The sequence below is a fragment of the Merops nubicus genome, unplaced genomic scaffold (genome assembly GCF_000691845.1).
Source record: "Merops nubicus isolate BGI_N331 unplaced genomic scaffold, ASM69184v1 Scaffold19587, whole genome shotgun sequence".
Classification (NCBI taxonomy): domain Eukaryota; kingdom Metazoa; phylum Chordata; class Aves; order Coraciiformes; family Meropidae; genus Merops; species Merops nubicus.
Genome location: NW_008622489.1, coordinates 2,026 through 26,960, shown reverse-complemented (window position 1 = coordinate 26,960; position 24,935 = coordinate 2,026). Strand labels below are relative to the sequence as shown.

Sequence of the window (24,935 nt, the reverse complement as noted above, 5' to 3'; positions counted from 1 at the left end):
ATGATCTTGGTGGTCCCTTCCAACCTAAATGATTCTATGATTCTGTGATTCTATATACAGCTATATAGTGAGAACACAGCTTTAAAGCAACCCCTTTTTAAGTATACAGCTTATGCAGCTTTATTGCTGTAGGCTGGGTCTTTAATCTTTCAAGACATTATTCAATATAGCTTTGTAAATATTTAAGTTTATACCTACCTTCAGAAATTCCATTAATTTACAAGCTTGGCTTTTTTTCTTGTTCTAAACATTTGACTCTAGAAATTAGTGTGCTTCCCATCTGTTTAATTTCTCTCTTTAAATAAGCTTGTCTATGCTTTTGAGGAGGTTATTGACATTGACTGCAAAACACATAAAAAGAACGTTTAAGGTGTAAGGTCCTGTGAGATAATCCTTCAGTCACCTTACAGGCTTAAGTGCACAAAAAATGAAGGAAAAAAATTGTTTCCTACTGAGAAGTGAAACAAAGTTTTGTGCATAGTCACAAACCTGTTATGTTGATTTCAGTTCTAAAGATATCTCACCCAAAAGCTCAAAACCAAAACTATTTCCTCCCCTATTCTATTTATACCTGCTGTTCAGAATTTGTCCCCATGTAGATGGTATCAGGTGTAGGACTAGCTTTTCACAGCAGTTTGCCCAAAGTATGGTTGGGAAGTATCCTTTCAGCACAACTGTTTTTACATAAGAGATAAAAACACACAAACATTGGCTACATTTTTTATTTCAAAACAATGTAAAAGATACATTTCTGTTGTAGAAGGGTATAAAGTTACAGCTTTGCTTTATGCAGAGAATCAATGAAAGAAAACTCAAAAGCATTCTTGTTTTAGGAAGCTTCCTAAAGCACATGGCACATGGCAAGACAAAAAAAGCAAAAACCAACACACAAGTCACAAGAATAAACTTCAGATAAGACTTTTGGAACCTACCATTGGAATGTATTTTGTTCTTTCTAGAAGGCCACCATGTCATGATGGCCATAGATTATCCAGTATAATGACAAATTACTGTTTAACAGTCTTTAACAACTGCAGTTTGCTCACTACCTACATGCTAAGAGATAAATACTGGGAAGTCTTCTGCATTGCAGAAAATTAACTAAGTAATAACAACCCTATTCAGACACCCGTTTTTATCTTAGTCCTAATTAAACTTCTGCACCTGCCCTGCGCTACAGTAGAGTGTGACATGAAGCTCAGTTAGAAGATACTACAGAAGTCTAGTGCATCATGCATTCCTCCCCAGGGATATTGCCACTCAAAACAGAAATTAAGTGGAATCATAACACAGAGATGCGCAAATACTGATATAAAATAGCCAAAAAAAAAACCCAAACAGGAGACATTTTGTGTCTTTTGTGTCAACCTGGTACATACCTGTTGGTTTTCCACTGAGAATCAACAAAAAAAAGAAATGGGGGGGTTGGAGATTTTTTTTGGTTTTGGTCAAAATATGCTGCCACTCTCTCAACAAAGGGTTGTATTTCTTAATTAAAGTGTATTCCAAATAGAAAGTGGAAGTATAACTTCATTTCCATGAAAAGCTACATACTTTTCAAGACTTCCTCCCTCCAAACACTTGAGGCAAAAATGAAACATTGATCCAAACTACAACTTTGAACTTCTTTTACTTTGAAATAAAAGCTTTAGTGAACAAACTGAAGCTTCTTCTGAATGTATGGACAGATTAATTTCAGTTAGAGGAAGAAGAAATGCATTTGAATGAAAGTTTCAAAAGCTATATAACTTTATATATGCATCAAACTTGAGTTTATTTTAGGTCAATATTTCTGAGACAAAGTTGTGAATCTGGCAAACTTACACTCAGAGCTTGAGACAACTGAAAGACCTCTTTCTTCAGTTAATTTTAAGTTTAATATATGAATTGAGACATGCAGTCTGTTGTGGTTTGGGCACACTGTCCTGCCTCTCAAAGTTAAATAGTCATGAGATGAACTTCAGTGCATGGAAAGGAAAGCCTCTATGCTTCCATTTGGAATGTTGCAAAATGTGGAAAACAGGAAAGTATAGAAGAATCCTACATTTTGTAGCAGCCTGTAGTAACCTGAAGACAGAGACATCCTCCATGACACATGAGAATGGAGATGTGCACACAAGCCATCTCCAAATGCAAACTGAAGAGCGAAGGATCAACAGATTCCAGGATTTCTTTTTGAAGGGTCTCTGAATTAACATAAGAACACAATAGCAAGCAACGGTATCTAAACACAACTCTTCCTAGTTTAAAATTATTAGAAACATTGTTTTGACTGCTAGGGCAAGGAGAGAGTAGGGCTGCTCCCAAGAAAACAAAACCTCATTGACTGCCTGAGCAGTCAAATGCTACATACTTTTGAAGCTTTTCAGAGCACTACATAAAGTGTTTTCAAAAAAACTCCTCTGTTAAGTTTATGGGCATAACCTAGTTGAAAGTTGTTGCTTGATGCAGCCTGGGATGCAATTGGCTTTCTGGGCTGCAAGTGCACATTGCTGGCTCATACTCCGTTTTTTTATCTACTAACATCCCCAAGCCCTTCTCTTCAGGACTTCTTTCAGTCCACTCACATCACCCAGCCTATATTTGTGCTTGGGATTGCCTCAACCCATGTGCTAAACCTTGCACTTGGCCTTGTTGAACTTCATGAGGTTTGCACGGGCCCACCTCTGAAGCCTGTGAAGGACCCTCTGGATGTCATCCTTTCCTTCCAGCATGTCAACCACACCACATCACTTGGTGTCATCAGCAAACTTGCTGACAGTGCACTTGATCCCACTGTCCATATCACAACAAAGTCTTAAACAGTGCTGGTTCCAATACCAACCTCTGAGAAACACCATTTGTCACTGGTCTCTACTTGGACATGGAGCCATTGACCACAACTCTGAGTGTGACCATCCAGCACCATTCAAATACTAGGAAGAATATTTACATCTACAGGTGAATTTGGTTCACCAGTCACTGAGGAATGCGAGTGAAAGAAATCTTCATTCTGAACCTTAGCTACTCTTTCCTCCTGCAGAAAAGCTGTCCATTAAAACAAACAAAAAATCCAGTAAGATGAACACAAGAACTGAAGCACACACAGGATTTACCACTGGCCATCAAATTATTTGAACTACTCTGGTATTTAGGCTGAACATGTCCTCTTCTCCAATATTTGACTGAAAGGTTATGCAAACAGCGTTAGAAGTACCTGTTTTTAAGTTTAACAAAGAAAAACAAGTAGTTTCTTCTGAAATTTTTCTGTCTTTATAGTTTCCTACTTGCACACAACATGTTCCTATACTTCTTCTTTAAAAGTGTGTATTTTAAAATACAACATAAGAATTCAAGTGACTGGATCTAAATCTCTACTGAAAAGTTATAAAAGGAAGTTCTGTAAAAAATCACCATAAAGACAAAACAAGAATAATGAATAGACATTTCTATACAATTGCATTTATACTTCAGCTGTGATGGATGTAATTTAGAAAAAACCCAACCAACCCCCAAAATCAAACCAACTTTATATATTTAGTCGTCAAAGCAGCTTCAGTTCCACATCTAAGTCTCGTAAATAAGTACCTGAACACTTTAATCACTGTGAGCTGGAGTTTAGCTGCCTGCCAGGCAAATAAAAAGTTCTAGCCAGAAATTAATAAAACACAAGAGCAAAAAAGGAAATAAAACTCTACATTCTCATATCGCACAATTCAAGTTTATTCCATTCATTCTTGCAACACGAACTTAAAAATACAGTATCATTTAGCATTCTGATGTCTATGAACCATGATGATGATGAACCCAACTGTGTCAAAACAGTTAACAGCGAAAAGAGGAAGTTAAATATCAAAATGCACAAAGCACTAATTTTCTTCTGTCACTGTGTAGAAATATGATTGTTCATCCATTTACAAAATGTAATTAAGACAAGTTCATCTTGAAGTTTTGCATGCAACATTGCAATTGCTTGAGCTAGAACACTCCATTCTTACCAGCCTCTTCTACAAAGAATTCAATGTTATGTTCAAGGATAAAGTTCCATTTAACTGTCATACTCCTCATCCCATCCGCTCCCCCTAAGAAAAAGGAGCAGAGGGCACAAAATCCAAAATAGACTTGAGGTTTTAACTTATTCAGCAAAATTTCAAAGGAAACGGTTTAAGAACAGAGTGGATTTCCAAGTATATGCTATTCCAGTCTGACAAAGTATTTAAATTATGTTTACGGAATGCAAAATAATTTACAGTTTGGTTTTTTCAACTAGTTAGGACCTACTGAAAGATAGAAAGACAGAGGCAGCCACCTGTTTCTTTTTCCCCCACTACATAGCTAGCAAGAAATGAACAAGCCCAGTTTCTAAACAATTACGAAAGCAAAAGCGCCTTTTTTTTTTTTTTTCTTTTAAGTCCTGGGCAAAATGATCAATCACCTTTTATGTAGTGCAAAAAGCAAAAAAGTTTTTTCTTCTTTATATGCCAAACATTAAATGCCATCTTTTAACTATCTTGAAAGGCAGCTTGGGTATATATTACAGCCAAATTAACACTTGTCTCACTGAAGTTTGTTCGCATTTTTTTTTTCCCCTCAAGTGAAGTAAGAAAAAATGTGTCCACATAATTGTAGAAAAAGGGAGACAAAATTGCCTCAGTGAATCACCAGAAGAGTTAGTACAAAGATGACGTTTCTTTATTATGACAGTGCTCACTTAAATGAGAGTTGAAGGGCAGGAAAAATACAGAGAAAAAAAGACCCCAGATCCCAAAAATGCTATGGCCAGACAAGTTGACACTAATGAACACAAAAAACTTGAATAATCAAGTTTCCCACATAAGATTGCTGCTTTCTAGACTAGTATTTTAATAGCTAGGTTTTTAATAGCATAATATGGAGGCAAATTTATGCCAAAGATGGTTACTTTCATAGCTGAATGAAGAGTTAAACCTACAGTCTGTGTTCACACTATTGCAATGACATGGCAATCCAGCACTGATTAGAAATAAGATTAAAGAGGTCTCTTTAAATAGTCATTAAAAGCACTGTTCATCAAACATGCTTGTTCTTTTATCAGCAGCTCACCAACTGATTTATCACCGATTTCCAACCCTTCAGCTCCTCCTTGCCACCCACCTCCAAGAAGCAAAGAGCAATTGCACTGTACAGTTTATAGCCAGAGCTCACTGTTTTCTCCATTACTTATGGGATGTGTACATGTACATCAGTTTCTGCTCCCATTTTACAGTCTAAAAGCAATGCTTTTTATAGCTGAGACATTCAATCACAATATGCAACACGATTCAAGTAAATCTAAGTCTCCATTAAATATGAGTGGTAGTCACCAGCCTACTTCTACATAGCCTCTCAATTTCAACAGTGATATCAAAATAATCTTGACTACTTTTATTTAAGAATTCAGCATGAGACATTATATACATTTCTCTTGTGTACGGTTAATGTTATCAGAAAATTTGAAATCTGTATTCAAAAAAAGAAAATGTATAGTTTGTGGTATACACTTTTCTCTTATAAAACCTGTTATTCAGTTTGGGCTGAATCAGCAGTCTAACAAAAATTTTCAAGATGAAAGCCAGAAGCTAATACATTCCTGAGGACCATAAGAAGACAGGAATCCCTACAACACCATTAAATACCTTTCCATGAATTAAGACTATCATAGTACTGTCACACCTACTGGCATAGTAAATCTTATCTAAAAGTCAATGGTTAATATGGTCTGGTTGCACTGGGAACTTTCAGAACAAGCCGCATGCCTTAATGAAATTTAAGAGGTTCATTCAGTCAACAATGAAACACCAATTCCAAGATATGCATAATTAAAATTTGCTTTTTTTTTCTGCCAGTAGTTACAGTAAGTTAAGACTTCTATTTGTACATCTTTCTGTTCCTAACATCTGAACTTAGAAAGCCTACATGAATTTTAAAAGTTTACCAGAAACATTTAGCAATAACATTCATCTGGTATGAATGTCTAAATGATTACTGTTCATTTTCCACATTTAATTTGATTATCTTTGTGTATCAAACAGCCTGTAGCTTTCACACACATGTATAAATTTTATGCTGATGTGGTGAGTAAAGCAATACCATCTTAAAATCCTTTTGGAAATAGAGGGACATTTTTAACTCTTTCAAAACCAGTTGCTTAAATGGTCTGTCCTGGACTAGAACAAACATGGGAAAGAAAAATCTCAAATTCAAGCATCCAAAAGTACCTTGGCAGATATTCTGGAGTGTAACACCACCACACCTCAATTGATCTTTCCTGGTTTACTCAAGAGTCAGAAAAACATTAGTGTGACATCTAATTAGTCAAAAGAAAGAACAGCTCCAATAACTAGTATGAAAAATCCTCAAAACTGCAACGTAGCTTTAGGCAGAAGAAGAATAAAGATACCCACTGAGAGAGAAGAGAGAAAAGCAACCCAGCCACCTACATTACTACAATTCAGATTATGGCAGACACTAATACCATTGGACTATTGTCTCCTTCACAATTAATTTCAGCTATATAGCACAGTACTTCCATCTAAAGGAATCATTCAACAAAAATCTTAGTACTAACCTAGGAGGTTTACAAACCAAAAATCAAGATCATGTCTTCCTTCTTCCATTTTCACTAGAAATGGGAAGAGATTGTGCACTGAAAAGAAGTCCTAGAGGGACAACGCTCATAATAGTTTTCAACCCTCTCCAAACAGATTATCTTTGATACAAGATCCTAACTAGTCTGATTCATAAAGAATTTCCCTCCCCCCAAAGTATTTAGCTGAAGAAGCTGGAAGATGCAAAGAGTGACAGACAGGCAGCAGTGTGAGGCCACAGGAGAGACATTTAAGATATCAGTCCATCCATCACTGAAGAAGAGTTTTGATTGCCTGGTTGTCAGTGGCTTCAAAGGCAGTTAGTCCATCTGGGCCTTTCACAGTCTTATCAGCACCCTGTAAAGACATTGAGAAGGACTGTCAATTCATAAAGCCAAGCTGCATTAGTATTAACTGTGTCACAACAGTTACTTACCTTGGATAATTATATTGACTAGATACAGCTTTTCAGTACAGTGCATGTTTTCATTTAGAAACCAAACAGGCTAGATTTACATACTAAACTATTTGGCATGCAGCTAATCTAAGTTTCAAACTTTATACTTTAGGAGTAGAAAAAAAAGTCGCAACTTTTGTCACACAGCAAGTCGCAAGATCAACATATTATCAATTAATCTTGGACAGAAAGAGAAAGATTTTGTTTCCAGCAACTACTCTATGAATGCAAATATTCAGTGTTATGCACTTCTATGAAATCTATGGTGCAACAAGCTTTTTCACATGTTAAATTAGACAAGCAACATCTGCAAGAGCTTAGTAAAAAATCATAAGATTTTCTTTGTATATCATAAAAGATTACAATCATCTAGGATTGTGCTTCTCCCCATTTTGAAAAAGTCCATACTGCTATGTAGAAGAGGAAAAAAAAACAAACACAAAACCTGCAAAATCTTTCCAAGTCCAAAACTGATAAAGCTGGTTTTAAATGAGCTGTATGTACATCTAAAAGGCAATGGAACAGAACAGGGAAGCGACAGGAAAACAGAAAAACAGAAAATCACCAACGAGACAAACTGCAGAACAGTAAGCACAAACACAGCCTCAGCACCACTATTCTGGAAGAAGAGCAAAAGAAGAGAAGCAGAGTGATTAACTAGTCAGGTCTGGTTTGAGCACTGTATAGTTGTATACATAAAAGGGAAAACCCAGACTAAATTGTAAATAGGGTAGATAAATAAAGGGATGAAAGTTGTTAGAGAACACAGGACTGACTACAAAGACAGAAGGACTTTTTTCCTGAAGTTAAGAATAGATTCCAGAACAACTTTTTCTGAGAAGATATACAAGCCTCACTTTAAAATACATGTATTGGCTCAGTCAAATGATAGGAAAACCACTATGGGTACAGACACACTTTGTCAAGAGCATGTACTGCAAGCGTTTGTCTTTACTTTATGTATAAACCCTCTGTAGAAAAAGTATGAATTTATTCTCAACTTACAAGGAAGAAAGTGCACAGATTAAGTAGTTACTATTAAGGACACAATGGACCCAGAATTTCCAGAACTTCTTCACCAATAAGATTATACACAAAACTCCACTAAACTTCCATACATAATACCATTACTGTTCCCAAGACAACTCGCAGTCTGTTGTAACTGTTTGAAGCAATCTAATAAACTGGATCTGATATTACTATGATTTCCTGCCAATACTTTTGAAAACAGAATATTTCCCTCTTTGAAACCTCTACTCTCTTTACATGGAATATTCAATCTGCAATTCTACAAAGAAGGTTTTATAGTGGTTTCTAAGGCAGCAGTGTCCATCTTGTGGTCTGCTGGCCAAACTGATCCTGAACTGGATCAGCCCCTAGAGACCCCCAGTGCAAGACATGAGCTGAACAGACTGTTTTGTCTGGTGGTAGTCAGCTGTGGGGCAAGGAAACAGGCTTCTGCTACCAGGGAAAATGCCTAGGAAAATAAAGTTGTCTTGAACCCCAGTAGAGAATTCAGAGAGGGATATTTGTAACTGCAGTAACTCCTTCCAGTCAGCTCATTTTCTCCAGTACCTTTCACACAGCAGAATACAGGGATACCTTTTGTGCACAGGCAATGGATTCACTCCAGTGACAGAAGCAATGGTAACATTTTACCCTCTCCTCTCACTGTGTAACATCCTGGTCCCAAACAGTATGCAGGCTGCTGCAGTATCACTGTTCTGTTGGGTATGAATGAGACCTGCATCAATCTGTTCCCAAGAAGTGACTTGTTGACCACTGCAAACACACGTAGGCTGAAACCACGGAAACCCATTGCTTGTCAAACATTTATTTTCCCCCTAAAAAACCCTGAGAGATTTAACAAGTATTCAACAGTTATAATCTCAGTTGTCCTGGGAGAAGAAAGGCAACTATGAAAATAGTGATGGCTTCTTTTGCAGGTGTTGAGTATTTCTACTGCAGAGATGGGACTCTCGGATTAGAATCTGTGTGGAAATCTAAAGGGCTTCAAAGCTGTTCTTTGATGTTAAGATCAGAAAAGCTGAAGGAACTCAGACTTGAAGAAAAATGGAACTATGCAGTAACTGACCTGTCAGTATTCATCTTTAGCCAGAATTTTAACCACTTTAGTTTATGTACCTCACTACCAAAGCATCAGCATTTAGAGTGTTAAAGGTGTAGCTTAACTGAAGTAACTTTAAAGTATAAAGAGAACTTTTAGTTTAGACACAGGACTGCTTTCCACTCTCAAGTACATTTGTACTTCATAAAAGTTAGACATGCAAAACCTGAGTTTCTAAAACAGTTTTACTGAATGTAGGGTAAGAACTTCATCACTGCTTAAGGAGGACAGTTTAATAAGCTCAGTGCTAATAAATTAGGAGACTAGCCCCTTAGCTAGGCAAAAGGATTCCTGCCTGCATTCAACAGAATGAAAAGCAAATAATAAAGTTCAGGTCAAGAGGACTTTAATTTTCAGAAGTACAACACTGCCTGGAAGCAAGTTTAATGACAAGTTCATAAAAGTACAATGATTCCACAGTATTCTCTATTTCCCCAAAGTAAAAAGCTTTTAACACTTTGTGTTGTGTTATTTTCTCAAAATACACACAAACATAAACTTTTTTTTTCTTTGGTAGGGTAATAACAAACAAGAACATTTGCCCTCCTAAGCCACTGGGCAAAGTAAAAAGATGCTGCCTTTGGAGCATGTTTAACAATAGCTATTACGGTACAATTGCAGTTTAGGATAAAAAAAACCCACCAACCAAATATGAAGGCAAAAGGCAGAGGAGAGTTACCCCAAATCCTGTGAAACTGGAGGCACTTAATGAAGCTGGTAGAGTGGTTCACACAGCAAGAAGCAAACTTTCAGCATGAGATGTCAGATGAAGTTACGGAGGCAAATGCAGCTTGTCCGAAAAGGATATGGATGAATTAATGGACTACCAATCTATAAACACTTCTTAAAGGGTCCAGATGTGTGTACCTCAGATCCTCAATACAACCAGCATGAACGATGGTAATAAGTGAGAAGTCATACTCAACTCTTGCAAATGACATCCCTTCTGACACTGTCAGAGGAGAAATACAGCTGCTAAATTGCCTAATTCAATTGGACAGACATTTCTTACAACACATTTTTAGTAGAAAGAGATCAAATTGCATTAGATATTTTACAAAAAGCAGAACTATACTGAAAGCTGAACAAATGGATGACATTTGTTGCATCTTTTGCAACAAACCTCATCTGCCATTAGAAGCATTCAAAATGGTTTACCTATTGAGGTATTTATAAGAGTAGTTGAAATGCTGGGGTTTGAACCCCGAGCCCCCGACTTAAGGTTGACATATGGGTGATTCCCACAGCCCTTCATAAAGAGGTGGTGAGTTTGCCTTATAGCTTCCCCCCAGGGTGCGGCCGGCCCTGCAGGGAGAGCCATAAGGGAAATGAGCCCCAGGGGTCCCGCATTGAGTTGACAAAGGTCAGGTGTCTGCTTGGGGATAAAAGGTGGGACCACTTGCAGGGAGTCAGGAGCATCTGTTTTAATATGTAGCCAGGTGCTATAGAATCATCAGGTGGTTTAGAAAATGTCGAGTAGGTCATAATTTGGAGCCACAGTTGACTCAAGAGAGAATTGAATGCATTCTTAGGGAGGTAGTGGGAGGCCAGAGGCAGGAAATTAGATCTATGAAATCTGAACTTATCCAGAAGTAATCAGTCCCAGCTCCCTGAAACTGTATAAGAGAGGCAGCAGCAAGGTATACTCTGTTTTGGCAGGCATAATATTCTAGACTTATTTTCTTCTACCAGTGAAACCCCTTCTCACTGAGCACACAGCTACAGTTCCTTTTGCAAGCATCTATTTCACCTCACTTCTCACCTCCCTGAAGTCACATCCTATTTACAGTTATAGCTGAACATTACTACAAAGGTCAAACCCAGTGTTATTAATGCAAATTGGTATTCATTTTGCCCAGCCTATTTCTTCATAAAGATTTTTCATATTATTTTCATTGCCAAAATGAAGCAATGAGAAGCTTTCTTTTATTAGCAAATTAGTTAATAATACATTTCCCAGGCAATAAACCTGTACATCCAAACAATACCATTTTGTGTGATCAGCTGCTCCCAAACAGAGATCTCCTAACATAAGCTGCTCGTCAAATATAACTACCCACAGATCTTATACTGCACAGCAAAGGAATAAAGACTTGCAGGGAAACAAAAAAACAGAACGGAATACAGCTGTGGCAAAAGTTACACAAGGGCTAGATAATCCTAAGCCTTAACTACTTCTTATTCCTTTCAACAGAATTTGTAAGGATGCATTAATTCTTAAAATATGACAATATTCCAGGTGTCTTCTGTCAAATGACAATAGCTGGTGTTTCTTTATCTTATCAAAATTTAAAAAAAAAAAAAGAAAAATTGAACCAGGCTTTCAAAATATTGATGACAAACAGGCTTGAAGAACTATTGGGAAAATATTTTTGCAAGAAGAAATATGAAGTATGGTAATGGAGAGAAAGACCAATTGTACCTTTGCAGCTAACAGTATAAGGCAAGTGTGGGTATAGGGTGCATTATTAGGGCTAAAGGGACTTCAGCTTCATCCTTCCCATCTGTTCCATGTCTCTTATTCTCAAATTTCATCTGAAATTCATCCACCTCCTTAAACAGTGCCACAGGAGACAGCTAAGCAAGCATTTAGTAAATAGCAACAAGGAAACACCATCTGCTATTTACAAAGACACTGGGTGAGCAGTAAACCAGATAAGCTGGGTTCTATTGTACATCTACAAAAACTGTAACCAAACCCAGGAGACCACCCTCTGGAACAGGCAGGTCACACTGCAAAAGCACCAAAACAATTCCCAAGGCAGCAGATAAAGTAAAACTGAAGGCAGTTCAGCTCTGTGTCTTGATTTTGCATCAATGTTTCTCCAATTCCATAAACAAGGAAATAAATCTGCAACAGAACACTAACTTGGAAGCGTCAACTGGCAAGAAACTATCAAAATTAACTTGCAATAGGGACAAACGAAGAGGGTAAATTCTGGCCTACCGCAAGGAAGCGGTAGGAATATAGAGGTAAGAGTATTAAAAGACTGAATAGAATCACCTGCGCTGCAAGGAACTAACCTTTGCACTGGCTTAGCTGTAACATGGGCCTGTAGCCTAAACCTGGCAGTTGGCCCATCTCATGCACTGAAGGGGAGTACAGCAAGCAAGGCTACCACAAACACTCCTTCGCTCTTATGTGATTAAGGCTCTTGCAGAACATCACAAATTAAGCTTCTGAAGACAACTCGAGTATCTGGCTGGGCAAATTTAAATGTGACTGCACATTGGCTACGTTACAAAGCATCCAGTGGCTATGACTGCCTAATTAGGTCACCCTCCACCTCCACAATCTTGATGAAGCTAATGATGAGTTTGGGTTTTGTAAAGTCTTGCCAGATCCTCACTCATTTCCAAATGCTGCCATACAAAATCCATTTTAGCGGACTGGCAATAGTGTAGAGACACCTTGTATCATTGAATGTTTTCTCTTGTCAAATTACAGCCTCAAAACCTGCTTTAACATTGAATACTTGATATTGCCCAAGGAAAGGGTCATTTATAAATTACATACCACACTTTTCCACTTTATTTCTTCAGAAAGCAGCGTGTTAAATTATATACCCCTACTACAATTATGAATGCCCCAAAGAAAGTTACTCAAGTTAAGAGTTCAGGTTGTTAGCAAGATCTTTTGGATTTTCAGAAAGGAGCTTAATTTTATGTGGCTCTGAGGGGCTTGAGTATACAAGACTTAGATACAGCACACACAACTCTCCCAGCAACAGTGATTTTATTCAGAAGCCACAGGTTGCAATACTAGGGCTTGACAATGTCCACCTCTGGTAGACACTGAACCCAGCTGATGGAAGGCCCTTGAGAACAAGTCAGTCATCTACTACAACAGTGGTATTTTTAAAGACTTGAAGGTAACCTCCTGAGGTCGCTTCCAGACTTTTTCTAAATTATGTAATCTGCATGTTAGGTGCAGTCCAACCTAATTTGTCTATACATTTTTTTCAATATATTCCGACAAATACTGCATAATAAGTAGAAATTTCTGCTTCTCATCCATGGTATCACTGTTCTATGATAGTGTCAAATCAGACTGATGCTTCAGGGAGATCTTGAGAATTTGAAACACCTCTCCCTCTCCACTGTGTTCATGTAAAACTTCACTTTGGGCAGTTCCCAGAGAAAGCTTGCTTCTGCAGAAGCTGTGAAACCACTTGATTCTGACACATTGCTAACCTCTGTGGTTGGGGCTATACCAAGAATGGCTGTGAGCACTACCTGAAAGTTAGAATTGGCTATCTACTGCTTCTCCAAAGACAACAAAAAAACCAAAAAGCTAGTAGTTTAGGACTGAGAGCAGCATCTTCAGTTTTGTCCCTCCTGCAGTCACTCCAAATATAGTATAAGAGTTTTCCATAAGAAAGGAAAATATAATTAGAGTCACCTGTGTGTCCAATAAATCCTTCTAATTAGCATAATAAGCCTTGCTTTAACATAAGAAAAATCAAAATGGGTCCACCAGCTTTATAATAACTGAGCTTCTGGGTAGAACAGGAGCATCTTAGCTCCAGACAAATGAAAGAACTGTAAAGACAAGATAAACAGTGTCCACTCCGAACTCTTCTGCTGAGAAGGGTGATAGGGAACAGAATTACAACTATTTCAAGTCATCCCATCACCCTATGATAACCTTGGAAATTTTCCCCCAGCTTACTAGTAAAAGAGCAATATATACAAAGGACAAAGTTTGACATATCACATCCAGTGGATCAGCCAGATTTCAATGGATTATTAAAAGCTTTGCAGCCCAGAGGTCATAACTACATGCCTAAAAAATCCTAATCCTCATCTTTCTTTTTATGTCCTTAAATATTCCAGCACATTTCAAATGCCCATCTCTGTAAAGCCATTACAGGTGTTGGAGCAAGTACAAAGAGGAACAAAGCTGGTTAAGGGTCTAGAGCACAAGTCTTATGAGAAGCAGCTTGAGGGAACTGGGGTTGTTTAGTCTGGAGGAAAGGAGGCTTAGGATAGACCTTATCACTCTCCACAACTCTCTGAAAAGAGGTTGTAAACAGGTGGGGGTCTGTCTCCTTTCCAAGGTAAGGAGTGATCAGATGAGAGAAAATAGCCTTAAGGTTTTCCAGGGGAGAGATAGATCACACATTAGAAAAAAATTTCTTCACTGGAGCAGTCATTAAGCACTTGAACAGGCTACCCAGGGAAGTGGTTCAGTCACCATCCCTGGAGATATTTAACAGATGTGTAGATGTGGCACTTAGTGACATGTTTTAGTGGTAAGCTTGGTAAAAAAATGTTAGAGTTATGGTTGGACTTATCTTAAGGGTCTCTTCCAATCTAAATAATTCAATGATTCTATCAGTTTAGCTGTATAAGGGACGCCAGTGATTCCCAGACAAACCAACAGCCGGAAATATTCCTAAAAGAAATTTTTATTTTAGACACAGTGTCATCACAGCATTCAACCTCCATGGGTGATACACATTAGCCAAGAACCCCCAAACAGTCCTTTCTGAGCAATAATAAGAGTAAGAGACAGTGCTTTATCACAGGAAAGCCTTGTTGAAAGTCAGTTGAAATTCCATAAAACAAATTGCTGCTTTTTACGGGACAACAGTTGGTGCAATGGCTTTAACCACTAGTATCATCCACAGAAAATTCTGCTAGTCATATGGCATGTACATTAAAAATTTTTATACAGACCAAACTAATAAGAGCCAACATAGGTCCCCAAGTGCTTTTCAAGTTAAGTTCTTATGAGCGTAAACTGCTTCTAACACGAACTTAGAAGAAGCACGGCAGTGTTTCACTGTGCAACTGTATCATCACCAGCATCAACAGAAAAACACATTTTTAGCAGCCCAAACTACTTCAGTTTAAGATTAAGTGTCCATTCTAGTCAGCCTCGTAGGTTTAAGAGGTAAGAGTCTTGATTCAGTGTCTCAACTATTTATATGTATTTATTATCCTCTGAAAGCGAATTATGTCCAAATATTTCTAATGTTTTTATTGCTTTCAGTGGAAAATTGTTTAAAGAATGCTCTGCAGTCACACTATATGAAAAGAGTAACCAGCTTACTTCCATCAGATTAATAGATTTCCTACAGTAACAGAGTTTACAAAAACCAAAAATCCTAGAGGTCACCTTGATTATGCTAACTTTTTTCATACTTGTTACTTTTAAGTAGGCACTTTTTTGCATTTTATGTCCAATTAATGTCTGAAGCATTTCTTGAAACACCCCTCCCCTTCTCAACAGCTCAAGAATCTCACATGAAAGGTTTACAAACATCCCTGAATTCATATACTGTAGAAGGCAGTACAGGACGTTACCTTAAAATTCAATTTCCAAATCAACAACTGCATCCAACATAGAATTATCCATATAATACCTAATCTTAGCAAGTGAAGAGGAACAATCTCTTATTTCTTATATAATGCTAACTTGATCAAACTGGTAACTTTTTTTATATTTGTGGTATGCAAACAAACTAAGGAGATATGCATCACTGTTCATCAATTTTCAAAACTTACAAAAGTACAAAAAATTCATTATTTTTGTTTTCCTGTTAAAAAAGGTTAAGGGGGTTACTGACTTCTAGTCCAATAGCTTAAGGGATAGTCTATGACAGAGGTCACATATGCAAGAGATCAACTAACAGAGTAAATGAAAGCTGCTGAAGGTAGGTACATGTAAAATAACGAAGCTTGTTGCCAGTAAGGAGAACAGTAGTATTTACAAAAGCAACAAAGAACAGCTTTGAAGAAAGATCTTAAGTATATTGGTCTATCATTTGCATTTGCACTTCCACTATTTATATACACTACCAGACATACAATTTGTCCTGCATTTGGAGTAACAATAAAATACACACCACTCCAAAAGACACTAGAAAGAACAGTAAACAAAGTTATAAGTCAGTAATTTTTAGAACTTTCAATAAGGGTTGAACCACCTTATCACCCAAGTACCTGCTATCAAAGAATATGTGAAATCAGACTGTTATAAACAAGGTGGGACAACAGACGTTCAAACAAGGGTCATAAGATGACTGCATTAAGTCAGAGAACAACCTTTTAATGTAAGATCTGCCTCAGAGAGAGCTGATGAGCAAAGTTCCAGTTCATAAATATTTCATCAACTAGCCCATGTGAATGGCAGCAGATGTGGTACAACATTCATATTTTCACATTTCTTCATGCAGAGCTAAAACTTCCCCAGACTATCCTAACTACCCATAACCAAGCAATATTTTTCTAACCTCGCCTCCTAGTCCAAGTTTCCTTCTTACAACATTTGCACATCTTTCTAAGAGTGTCTCATCTTTATGGACTGGTGAACTTAATGTCATTAAAAAAATTGTACCAAGTACAAAGATCAACATCCTCTTACAAGCTTTGTGAAAAATAGCTCGTTTAGAAAGAATCTTAATGAACTACAATGAATGCACAATCCCTACTACTAGTTGCCAGACAATTAATGTGTGAATTCAAGTTTTGAGGCATCTTATTGTTTGACACACTTAGAATGCAAAACACTTCAAAACAGAAATGGAAAGAAATACAACATGGGATAAAGGATACCTTTTTTGTAAAGGGTATAAAATTATGCTACATGAAGGATCAGTTTTCACAAGACTTTTAAGCAAATTGGATGCACTATTTGAATCCTAAACTAATAGTCAAAGCATTCCTTCACAGAAAGGCATAACATTAGACAGGATCAGAGAAATTAAAGAAAAGTGAAATTCATGCAGCATTAAGGTAGTTAATGAAAACTTTACCTTGGAAGTGACAGATGAAAACATTACAGAATGAAATCCTTCAGCCAAATGATTTAAATGAGTTCATATACTGAAAATGCACTCTTAACCTCCCCTTTTCAACAGTAAGTGAGGTATAATAAGAAGGACCACATATGAATGGAGACAAAACATCGCTTGAATTAATTAATGCTTTGTAAAATGGATCACCTTTTAATGTGAATCAGAGAGAACACGAACAGAAACAGACTAAGCTTATTCTGCCCAGAACAAAATCCACAAACTCTACAACAGAGAAGCTTGCCTTCCTACTTCTACTTCCCCTCGCTCTGCCAATCCAGATGGCTTTTCAGTCATCTGGCAAAAGCAGAGGGAAACCACACCTCTGAGCAACTTCACAGTGGAGATTCTATTACATGAAATACTTAAGCAGCTGCCAAAGCTAAATCCCACTCCTCCCTCTCTGCTGAAGGAATGCATTTTTCATCTGGCCTGATTTGTTGTTAATTGCTCTCTAGTTGGAGCTCACAATGCTCTTATTGGTCACCATTAATTCTGCTACACTGTAAAAGCCCTGGAACTTTCTCCCTCAACTGTTTTCTCCATAATCAGAGTACCCTCTCTCTTTAGCAACGTAAACAGCATTTGTTTGATGTTTTGAACTTACCTGAAACATCATAATCTCAATGAAAAAAAAAATCATAGCAATATACTATGGGTAAATTGTTCTAAACATTTGTCTCTCACCTTTGACAGAAGCAATTTCACACAGGAAACATGGCCCTCATAGACTGCTGATAGGAGTGGTGTGATATTATGTTTGTCTGGAGCCTGTAAATTGAGACAGGGTTATTTGAATCATAATTTCACAAAGCATTAACAGATTTCACTTAACTTTTAAATTTTGTTTTGTTAACATGAGAGTGAAGGTAAAGATTTAAGATTATTATCCAGAAGCGTAAATTTTTTACTCCCCTTTTTGAGAATGAAAAGTCAGTGTTTAAAAGACACGTCAGGTAATAGCAACATATTTCTTCCATAAGTCTTCTAGGTATAACAATGTTTATCTTGTTTTTCAGGTCAATGTCGAAATTGCAGAGTTTCGGCTGCTAAGTTTTAGCCAATTCAAAAACACTACTCCCAATTCTCTCATTTCTCAGACACCTTGACTTCAGAAATCAGTTTTTGCTGAAACACTGTTTGGTATGTCTTCTCCTCTCTAAACCCTACTCTTGGAAATAATAAGAAACTGAGCAACTGAAATGCTCTTATTTTTTCTTCTTCAGTTAGGAGAGCTCATGAGGAAGAGAGAATTTTCCCAGACACCAAGAAAACAAATTAAAGCCATTCTGTTAAGGACAAAAGCTAAGATGCCTTATACATTAATTTTCAGACAAGTATTGTAAAGCACAGTGTTTGGGGTGTATGGTTAAAGTTAAGCAACTTTACTTCACCGAGAACTACACTGTTTTGCAGTGCCATCACAGCCCAGCCAAGTCTTTTCATGACAAAAACCCATGCATGCCAAGCTACGACAAAACTGCTAAGCTTGTACAAGTAAGAACGTCTCCAAAAAAAGAAAGAAGCAGAGTTGGTCCTGCTCTGGCCAAGGATGCACTGCACTGTCTTCTGAAGTCCCTTCCAACATATATAACATGTATTTAATGCAAACTTTATTTAGATGTAATTACTGAGTTTTTCTAATAATGGTCAAGTTTAAATATTGTATAGCCACAAAAAACTTTTCCTAGTGTGTCCAAAAAGAATAAAAGCATTTAATATATATAATTTTAAGCTTCTAACCTCTAGACCAACTCTCAAATATTTTTAAATCCATCAAATTGTTTAGTTCTATGTCTTCCAGTAACCATTTAGGCATTTATACCTATCCCTTATGTGTGGGTGGTGGAAGACCTTAACACCCTAACATTTGTTTGCAAACTGATGTACATACATTAATATCAGCTCCTTTCAATAGCAGAAATTCCAGAATCTCAAGCTGTCCACAATCTGCTGCATAGTGAAGAGGCTTCCTCCCACCTTCAAGTGTCCGGTTGACATCTTCACCCTTTAATGTAAGAATAATCTTATAAGCAAAATTTTAGAGCCAATACACCAAGAAAATTTTGAAACAAACACTTCACCTTCAAATATGTTGAAGAGTGTTCCACACAAATATTTAAAGTCATTCCCCAAGAAAAATGAAAATTAAGGTGCTTGATTTCTTTTCCCTCATCTGTGCATTTAAAACTGTAAGAGAATCTTGGCTCCTCCTCCCAACCTGCATCTCAAGAGTACTGAGTGCCCAAGTGCACTACATAACTCACATGATTAAAAAAATACATACATAAATCATTAAAGCTTGTAAAAAAAAAATGCTCACATTGGCTCATTTTGCTCCTCCTTCCCCCCAAAAGTGCTCCTAGTAATCTTGCTGAGTTATTTGCCTGCTTCTATACATACTGAAGTTTTGCACCCTGACAAATCAGATGCCCAGAAATAAGTCAGCATCATAATTACTACCAAGTGAGCACAGAATGCATACAGAAATACAGCACAAAATTTAAAACTCAATAATGAAACTATTTTATAAATAGGACTTGCCAATTTTACACGACAAAAAAGTCTGAAGAGAGTCAACCAAATCAGGACACGGGAACTTGTGTTCTAATATCACTCACACTAGTGGATAGAGATATCTCTGAAGGAGTAAACAAAATTTAATTTACTGAGTGCCTAATCAGCTTTGTTTCTTCACCTTGGGTTGTGCAACTAAGGACAATCTGATTTGCTGCACTTCAGTAATGACAAGAAGTTACTGGAAACCAAGTACTGACAAGCTATGTGGTAAGTAACGTCTTGTTTGGATGTGCAAAATGTTAGTATTTTAGTGAGTAGCTAATTTCAGCATCATACCTTAAGCCCTACATCTCCACAGAAAAAACAGTCAGAAGTATTTCAGCTGCAGCACCAATTTATACTTCTCTACAGAGCCCCTGCAGTTCCCTTACTCTGCCCCAAATCTCTAGAAAGTTTACAGAATAGAGGGTTTGGCATGTCTTCCAGACATTACCTCCCTTCTAAGAATGCAAGGGATGATTGTCAGAAGGAACTCTTATCCTGCATCTGAAGTTGTATATTACTAGCTTTATACCATTGGCCAAATAATAAGACGACCTTAGCATTCTCCTCTCATATCAATAGAATATTTCTTCTCAGAACCTGCAGAAAGTCAAAGCAACACAACAGTGTGAAACTTGAGGTGTTTAAAACACTGTACCTTCTGTGTTGTCAGAGGTCAGGACCTGGTTCTCACACTGCTGAAGGTTCTGGCTTCAAAGTAGTGTGAAGTAACAGCAAGTAGCACAATCAAAAAAACCTCTCCAACTGCTGTTATTGACCCTGAAATATGGCTATAGCTTCTGAAGTATATGGAACACCAGCAAAAAGTTCTACTTTTATCTACTTAAACAAAGTCCACCACAGCTTTAACTATGTGGACTACCGACACTGTACAATAGCTTATAATATGAAATTCCAATGTGACTAACTGAAGGTCTAACTCTGTTTACCAGGAAAGTTGTTGCAAATAGTCTCATGATGCAACTTCTCTTTTGCTGACTTTCAGTACAAAACGATGGTATGAATATGTTAACAACTGCCTTCCAAATACTAAAAGTAGCAAACAAAAAAACCACAAACCAGCCAGACTGCAGCACACTAACAGCACAGAAATAGCCACATTGGGCTGAAAAGCATATGAGGAAGCAATGTATACTTGGCTTATCTAGACAGTTAAGCTCTACTCATTGTTTGCTCCTTGCCTCTTCCCACTGATTTTAAAACAGCTGACATTTAAATAACACATGATGTTTGCAGATACATTAAGGATTGGGATGCATTTAGGAAGTTTAGGAAGCCTGCCATGTAAAACCCAAGCAATCACTACCCTAAATCAAGCTCTAAAAACTCCTGCAATGCCTGGTGCATGTTAAGACATGGTAAGTAAGGGCGTAAGGGAGAACGACGAGCGAGCTTAGTCCTGGGACAGCACACAGTAAAGCCACAAAGTTCACAATCATAAAGAAATTTAGAATTGTCACATCTTAAGATTAGGACATTCCAGAAAAATTCCCCCTTCCTTAAGCTTTTATCATTTGGCTCATCAGCTTATACTAGAGGGCTGGTGGTTTGGTTCCTCTCCCCCCCCCCCCTTTTTTTTGTATTTGTTTTGTTTGTTTGTTTTTTCTCTTCTTCTTTTTAAAGACTATACCTCAGATCCCTTGGTTCTCTCCTAATTTGGTTGCGGAATAAACTCCTGCTGGACAGTGAAATTTTGGAATGAAAAAACACCCAAACACTGGGGTTTTCTCAGCTTCCCTTAAAGATGATGAAAGCATGTTTATAGGGGAATACCTTGCAAAAAGTCTGCAAAGAAAGAGGTCCCAAACAGAGATTATGTGGATTTGAATGCTAGCACTGAGAAAATACATAAGCATCAAAGTCAAACAGTTAATTTTAGTCCAAATTATCAGAACCAAGATATCCTGTAAGTTACAAAAATAATAAAAGCCAAAAAGTAATTCTAGATTCCACAATAAATTAAGTAAAATGTACAGTTGTTTCACGGGTGTGAAAAGCCACTGTGAAACAAATCATTGAATGTTGTGAAACTTCATTTGGCCTTTCCTTCTTCAGTCCAAGACAAAAGTAGGAAGGGAAGACGAATCCATGGGATCAAACCCTGGCACAAGCATATGCTTTAAATGCAGTCTCCAACATGTACATCAGAAAACTTGCAGTACTCTTCACATATAATTTCCCTCTGGCTTTTAGACTTATTTATATTGCCTGGGGCATCTCCCCATAGCAAGAGCAGTGGTCTCCAAAGTGTGCTGTGAAAACTAGGAGAGGTGTGCAGGACAATCTACTGGGCTGTGAGAAGAGTTTTTTGCATATTTTTTTTGCACTGTTAAAGTGTAAAAACAGTGTTTATTTAATCCTCATAAAACAGCCAAAAAAGGAAATGAATGTACATAATATAGTACAGTAGTACACGTATGTAAGATTTATGAATAAATATACAGCTATTGATAAGGCATGCTCAAATTTAATTTTTTTAAGTGATAGGGTTGTGTGATTAAAGGGGTTTGGAGACCACTGGTCTAGAGCTCTATCACTATCCATGGAAACAAATTAATTCCTCTTCAGAGGGAGTTCCATATGCTGGAAGACTCAAACAGTTACAGTGGAAATTTTATAGGTCAACTAAAAACCCCCATAACCTTACCTCTAACACAAATTAACCAGACTAAAGATTAAAACTCACAAGAATATCCTTACAGGTCTGCTTTTGCAAAGAGCAAGCACCTTTAGACATGAAAATATCGACTCTATATCTTCAACTGAAATTTTATTAGAAGTTCCAATGTTTATCTACATCAGTTGCCATTTATGTGCTTAAGTCTCCAAGACATAAGTTTCACATAAAATCACCCATAAAATGAGCAAGTCAGAAAATTGCTTGAACCCTCATGATCCAAACTGGTAGTACACAGGTGCCAAAGAGGAGTTACCACAGCTGCAAAAATAAACCATTCACTTTGCTAGACACTTTGCTTAACATTTTAGGTAAGGCTGTCAGACTAAAAACCTGCTGCCCTCCTTTAAAGCTTAAGGATGTACAGCCCTGTGGGCGCTGATTATTTTTTCCACTGGATGAGCATTTCAAGTTGGATTCTCTTGCTTTTCCACTTGAAGTATTCTGTTCACCTAAGCCAGGGAGAGATGGGACTTAGATGGGCAGTTGGCTTCTCAGTTTTGACAGACTGCCAAGCCACTATAGATCACACATTTTGCATAGGAAATGCAGCTTCTCTATATGGTGACATCTAAAAAGCAATTGACTATGCACTAGAAATTTTCAGGATTCACATTAGTAAAGAAATGATATATTACAGCTATAGCAACAAGCTCCAAATGCCAATTCACATCTTCATATGATAAAAAAAAAATCTAAGCATAAAGTCAAGATTTGAGGCCTCTCTCATAAATAAGACAGCTCTGGTGAAGGCATGGCTAATTATGCCAGCAGAATGAGACAAAATGGTCTCTCAAGTCTTGTAAAGTTAAGGCAGAAAGGAGCACAGGAAGCAAAGATTCAAGAAAAGTTATCTCTATGTGAAGTTTTCTGCAATTACTGTGGTTTTGAGTAGTATTGGCCAAAGACATCATACTGAATATTTTGAACTTGGGTATCAGCAATCTTATCAGGTGACAATTCTCAACACTTGAAGCTCAGCTCTAAACTCTTTCAGGAATTTTCTGTTTTTAAAAATACTAATAACTAATAGAAGAGTTCACTATAGCATCCTCTGAATGTACCTATCATCCACTTTCTGTAATGGACCAATTCAGTCCTTGAAAAGATCTGTTCTGACTAATTTCTTAAGTGAGTACTGTCAAAATTAGTTACTCTTGAACTTAAGACTTCCACTATCCTCCCACACATCATCCTTGCTCTACCTTTTCTTGGCACAAACACTGGTTGTATCGCATGTCCTTTCAAAGCTTGACTGAAGCTAAACTGTAGCTTTTTCAGTTCCATCCCTGTACAACCTGAGAAAGTTGCCCACATTATTGTTGGGTACCCACTCCCAGACCCACTTTTCATGCTCTCCCTCTTTGTATCTGAGCCTAGAGAGTAGTTCCCTGACAGCCAAGCTGCCCTCCTGTCACACCTGCTGGATGTCCCAGGGTACTCTGGAAGGATTTGCATTTTAACAGCTGCCTTGAATAAGTTCTGCCCAATTTAATTCCTTATTCTTTTGCAGCCCTACTTAAAAGAACACATCAGATTTTGCTGACTTTGTCCAATGCACATTATGACGTCAGCTCATTGAAAACATTGAATGAACAAATTTATTTGTAAATTAAAAGTTCTACAGCTCATTATTTTCCAGGCAGATTGTTTAACCACAGCAAACTGGCACTGTTCTTGAACAGTTCCCACTTTTTCTGTAAGCTTTATTACACAGATTGTGTTCCACACCTCCCTTGGTCTAGCTTTACCTGTTAACTCACTCTTTTCCCAGTTCCTGCCAGTTTCAAAAGCGTCAAGACTTACAGCCAAATGAGCTTAATTAAACTCATTGAAGTGCCACTAGCATCCCTACAGCATACTCTCTGTGCTTCAGTCACAGGCTCACTTTGCAGTGGCACCCCAACTGAAACTGAATCTGAGCCAGCTATTCGCTTGGGCATTGGTTTGCCAGTAGCATTGCTCTAGAACATTACAGCCATGCTATTTAATGTCACAGTTCACCCACCAGTTTAGCGCCACCTTTCTCCCATGCAGCAGCTATAGTATCACTACTCCTAGCCACGGTTTGATCCTTCCCACCCCTGCATCAGAATTAGTGGTGAACAATTAATCCAACGAGGACGTTAATCAGTCTTCAAATTAACTCCATCATTGTCTTCTTTCTGCTGAATCTGTTCATCTGATTCACCACTTGGCACCTGAACACACCAGGAGTAAGTAGCTGAGGTTTACACCACAATTCTACCACAGGAATAGAAACTGAAAATTGTGTCCTCATTAAATCCTATTGCATAGGTTAACTGTATTAGTAGAGCAATATCTGAAATACTGGTGTAATTAAAATGCTCTTTCATATTTAGAAACAACTCCATATCCCCATCTGTACTTATTCTGTCAGGCACAAATAACTATCTCGCCATTTCATGCAAGTCTTTCATTCCAGTTTTAATGAAGTAAACTAGATTCCATGCAGTCAGATGTCCTCAGAAGGCCGAGAAGCATCCTACAGGAGCTACATGACTGGGTAGTTACTGTCTCCGTTATTCTGGAAAAAAGATAACTCACTTCATGGTCTGTTGCATTACCTCCATCTCTTCACATACAAAGGATGGGCATTCTTACAGAGTATTAGATAACATTGATGTTTTAAACATAGCAATAGCTTTATTCCTGTTGTCTAAGTGGGAAAGATGAAGAGTGA

The 24,935-nt window shown here is 37.6% G+C and overlaps 1 protein-coding gene across 1 annotated transcript; it reads right to left on the bottom strand.

Moving 5' to 3' along the window:
- Positions 1 to 6,073: 6,073 nt before the first annotated feature.
- MTPN (myotrophin) lies at positions 6,074 to 18,997 on the bottom strand (the record flags this gene model as incomplete). The annotated part of the gene is made up of 3 exons (XM_008944816.1): positions 6,074 to 6,941; positions 17,659 to 17,742; positions 18,866 to 18,997. Coding segments are annotated over 3 exons (303 nt in total), but the record flags the coding sequence as incomplete, so codon positions are not given.
- Between the last annotated feature and the right edge of the window lie 5,938 nt (positions 18,998 to 24,935).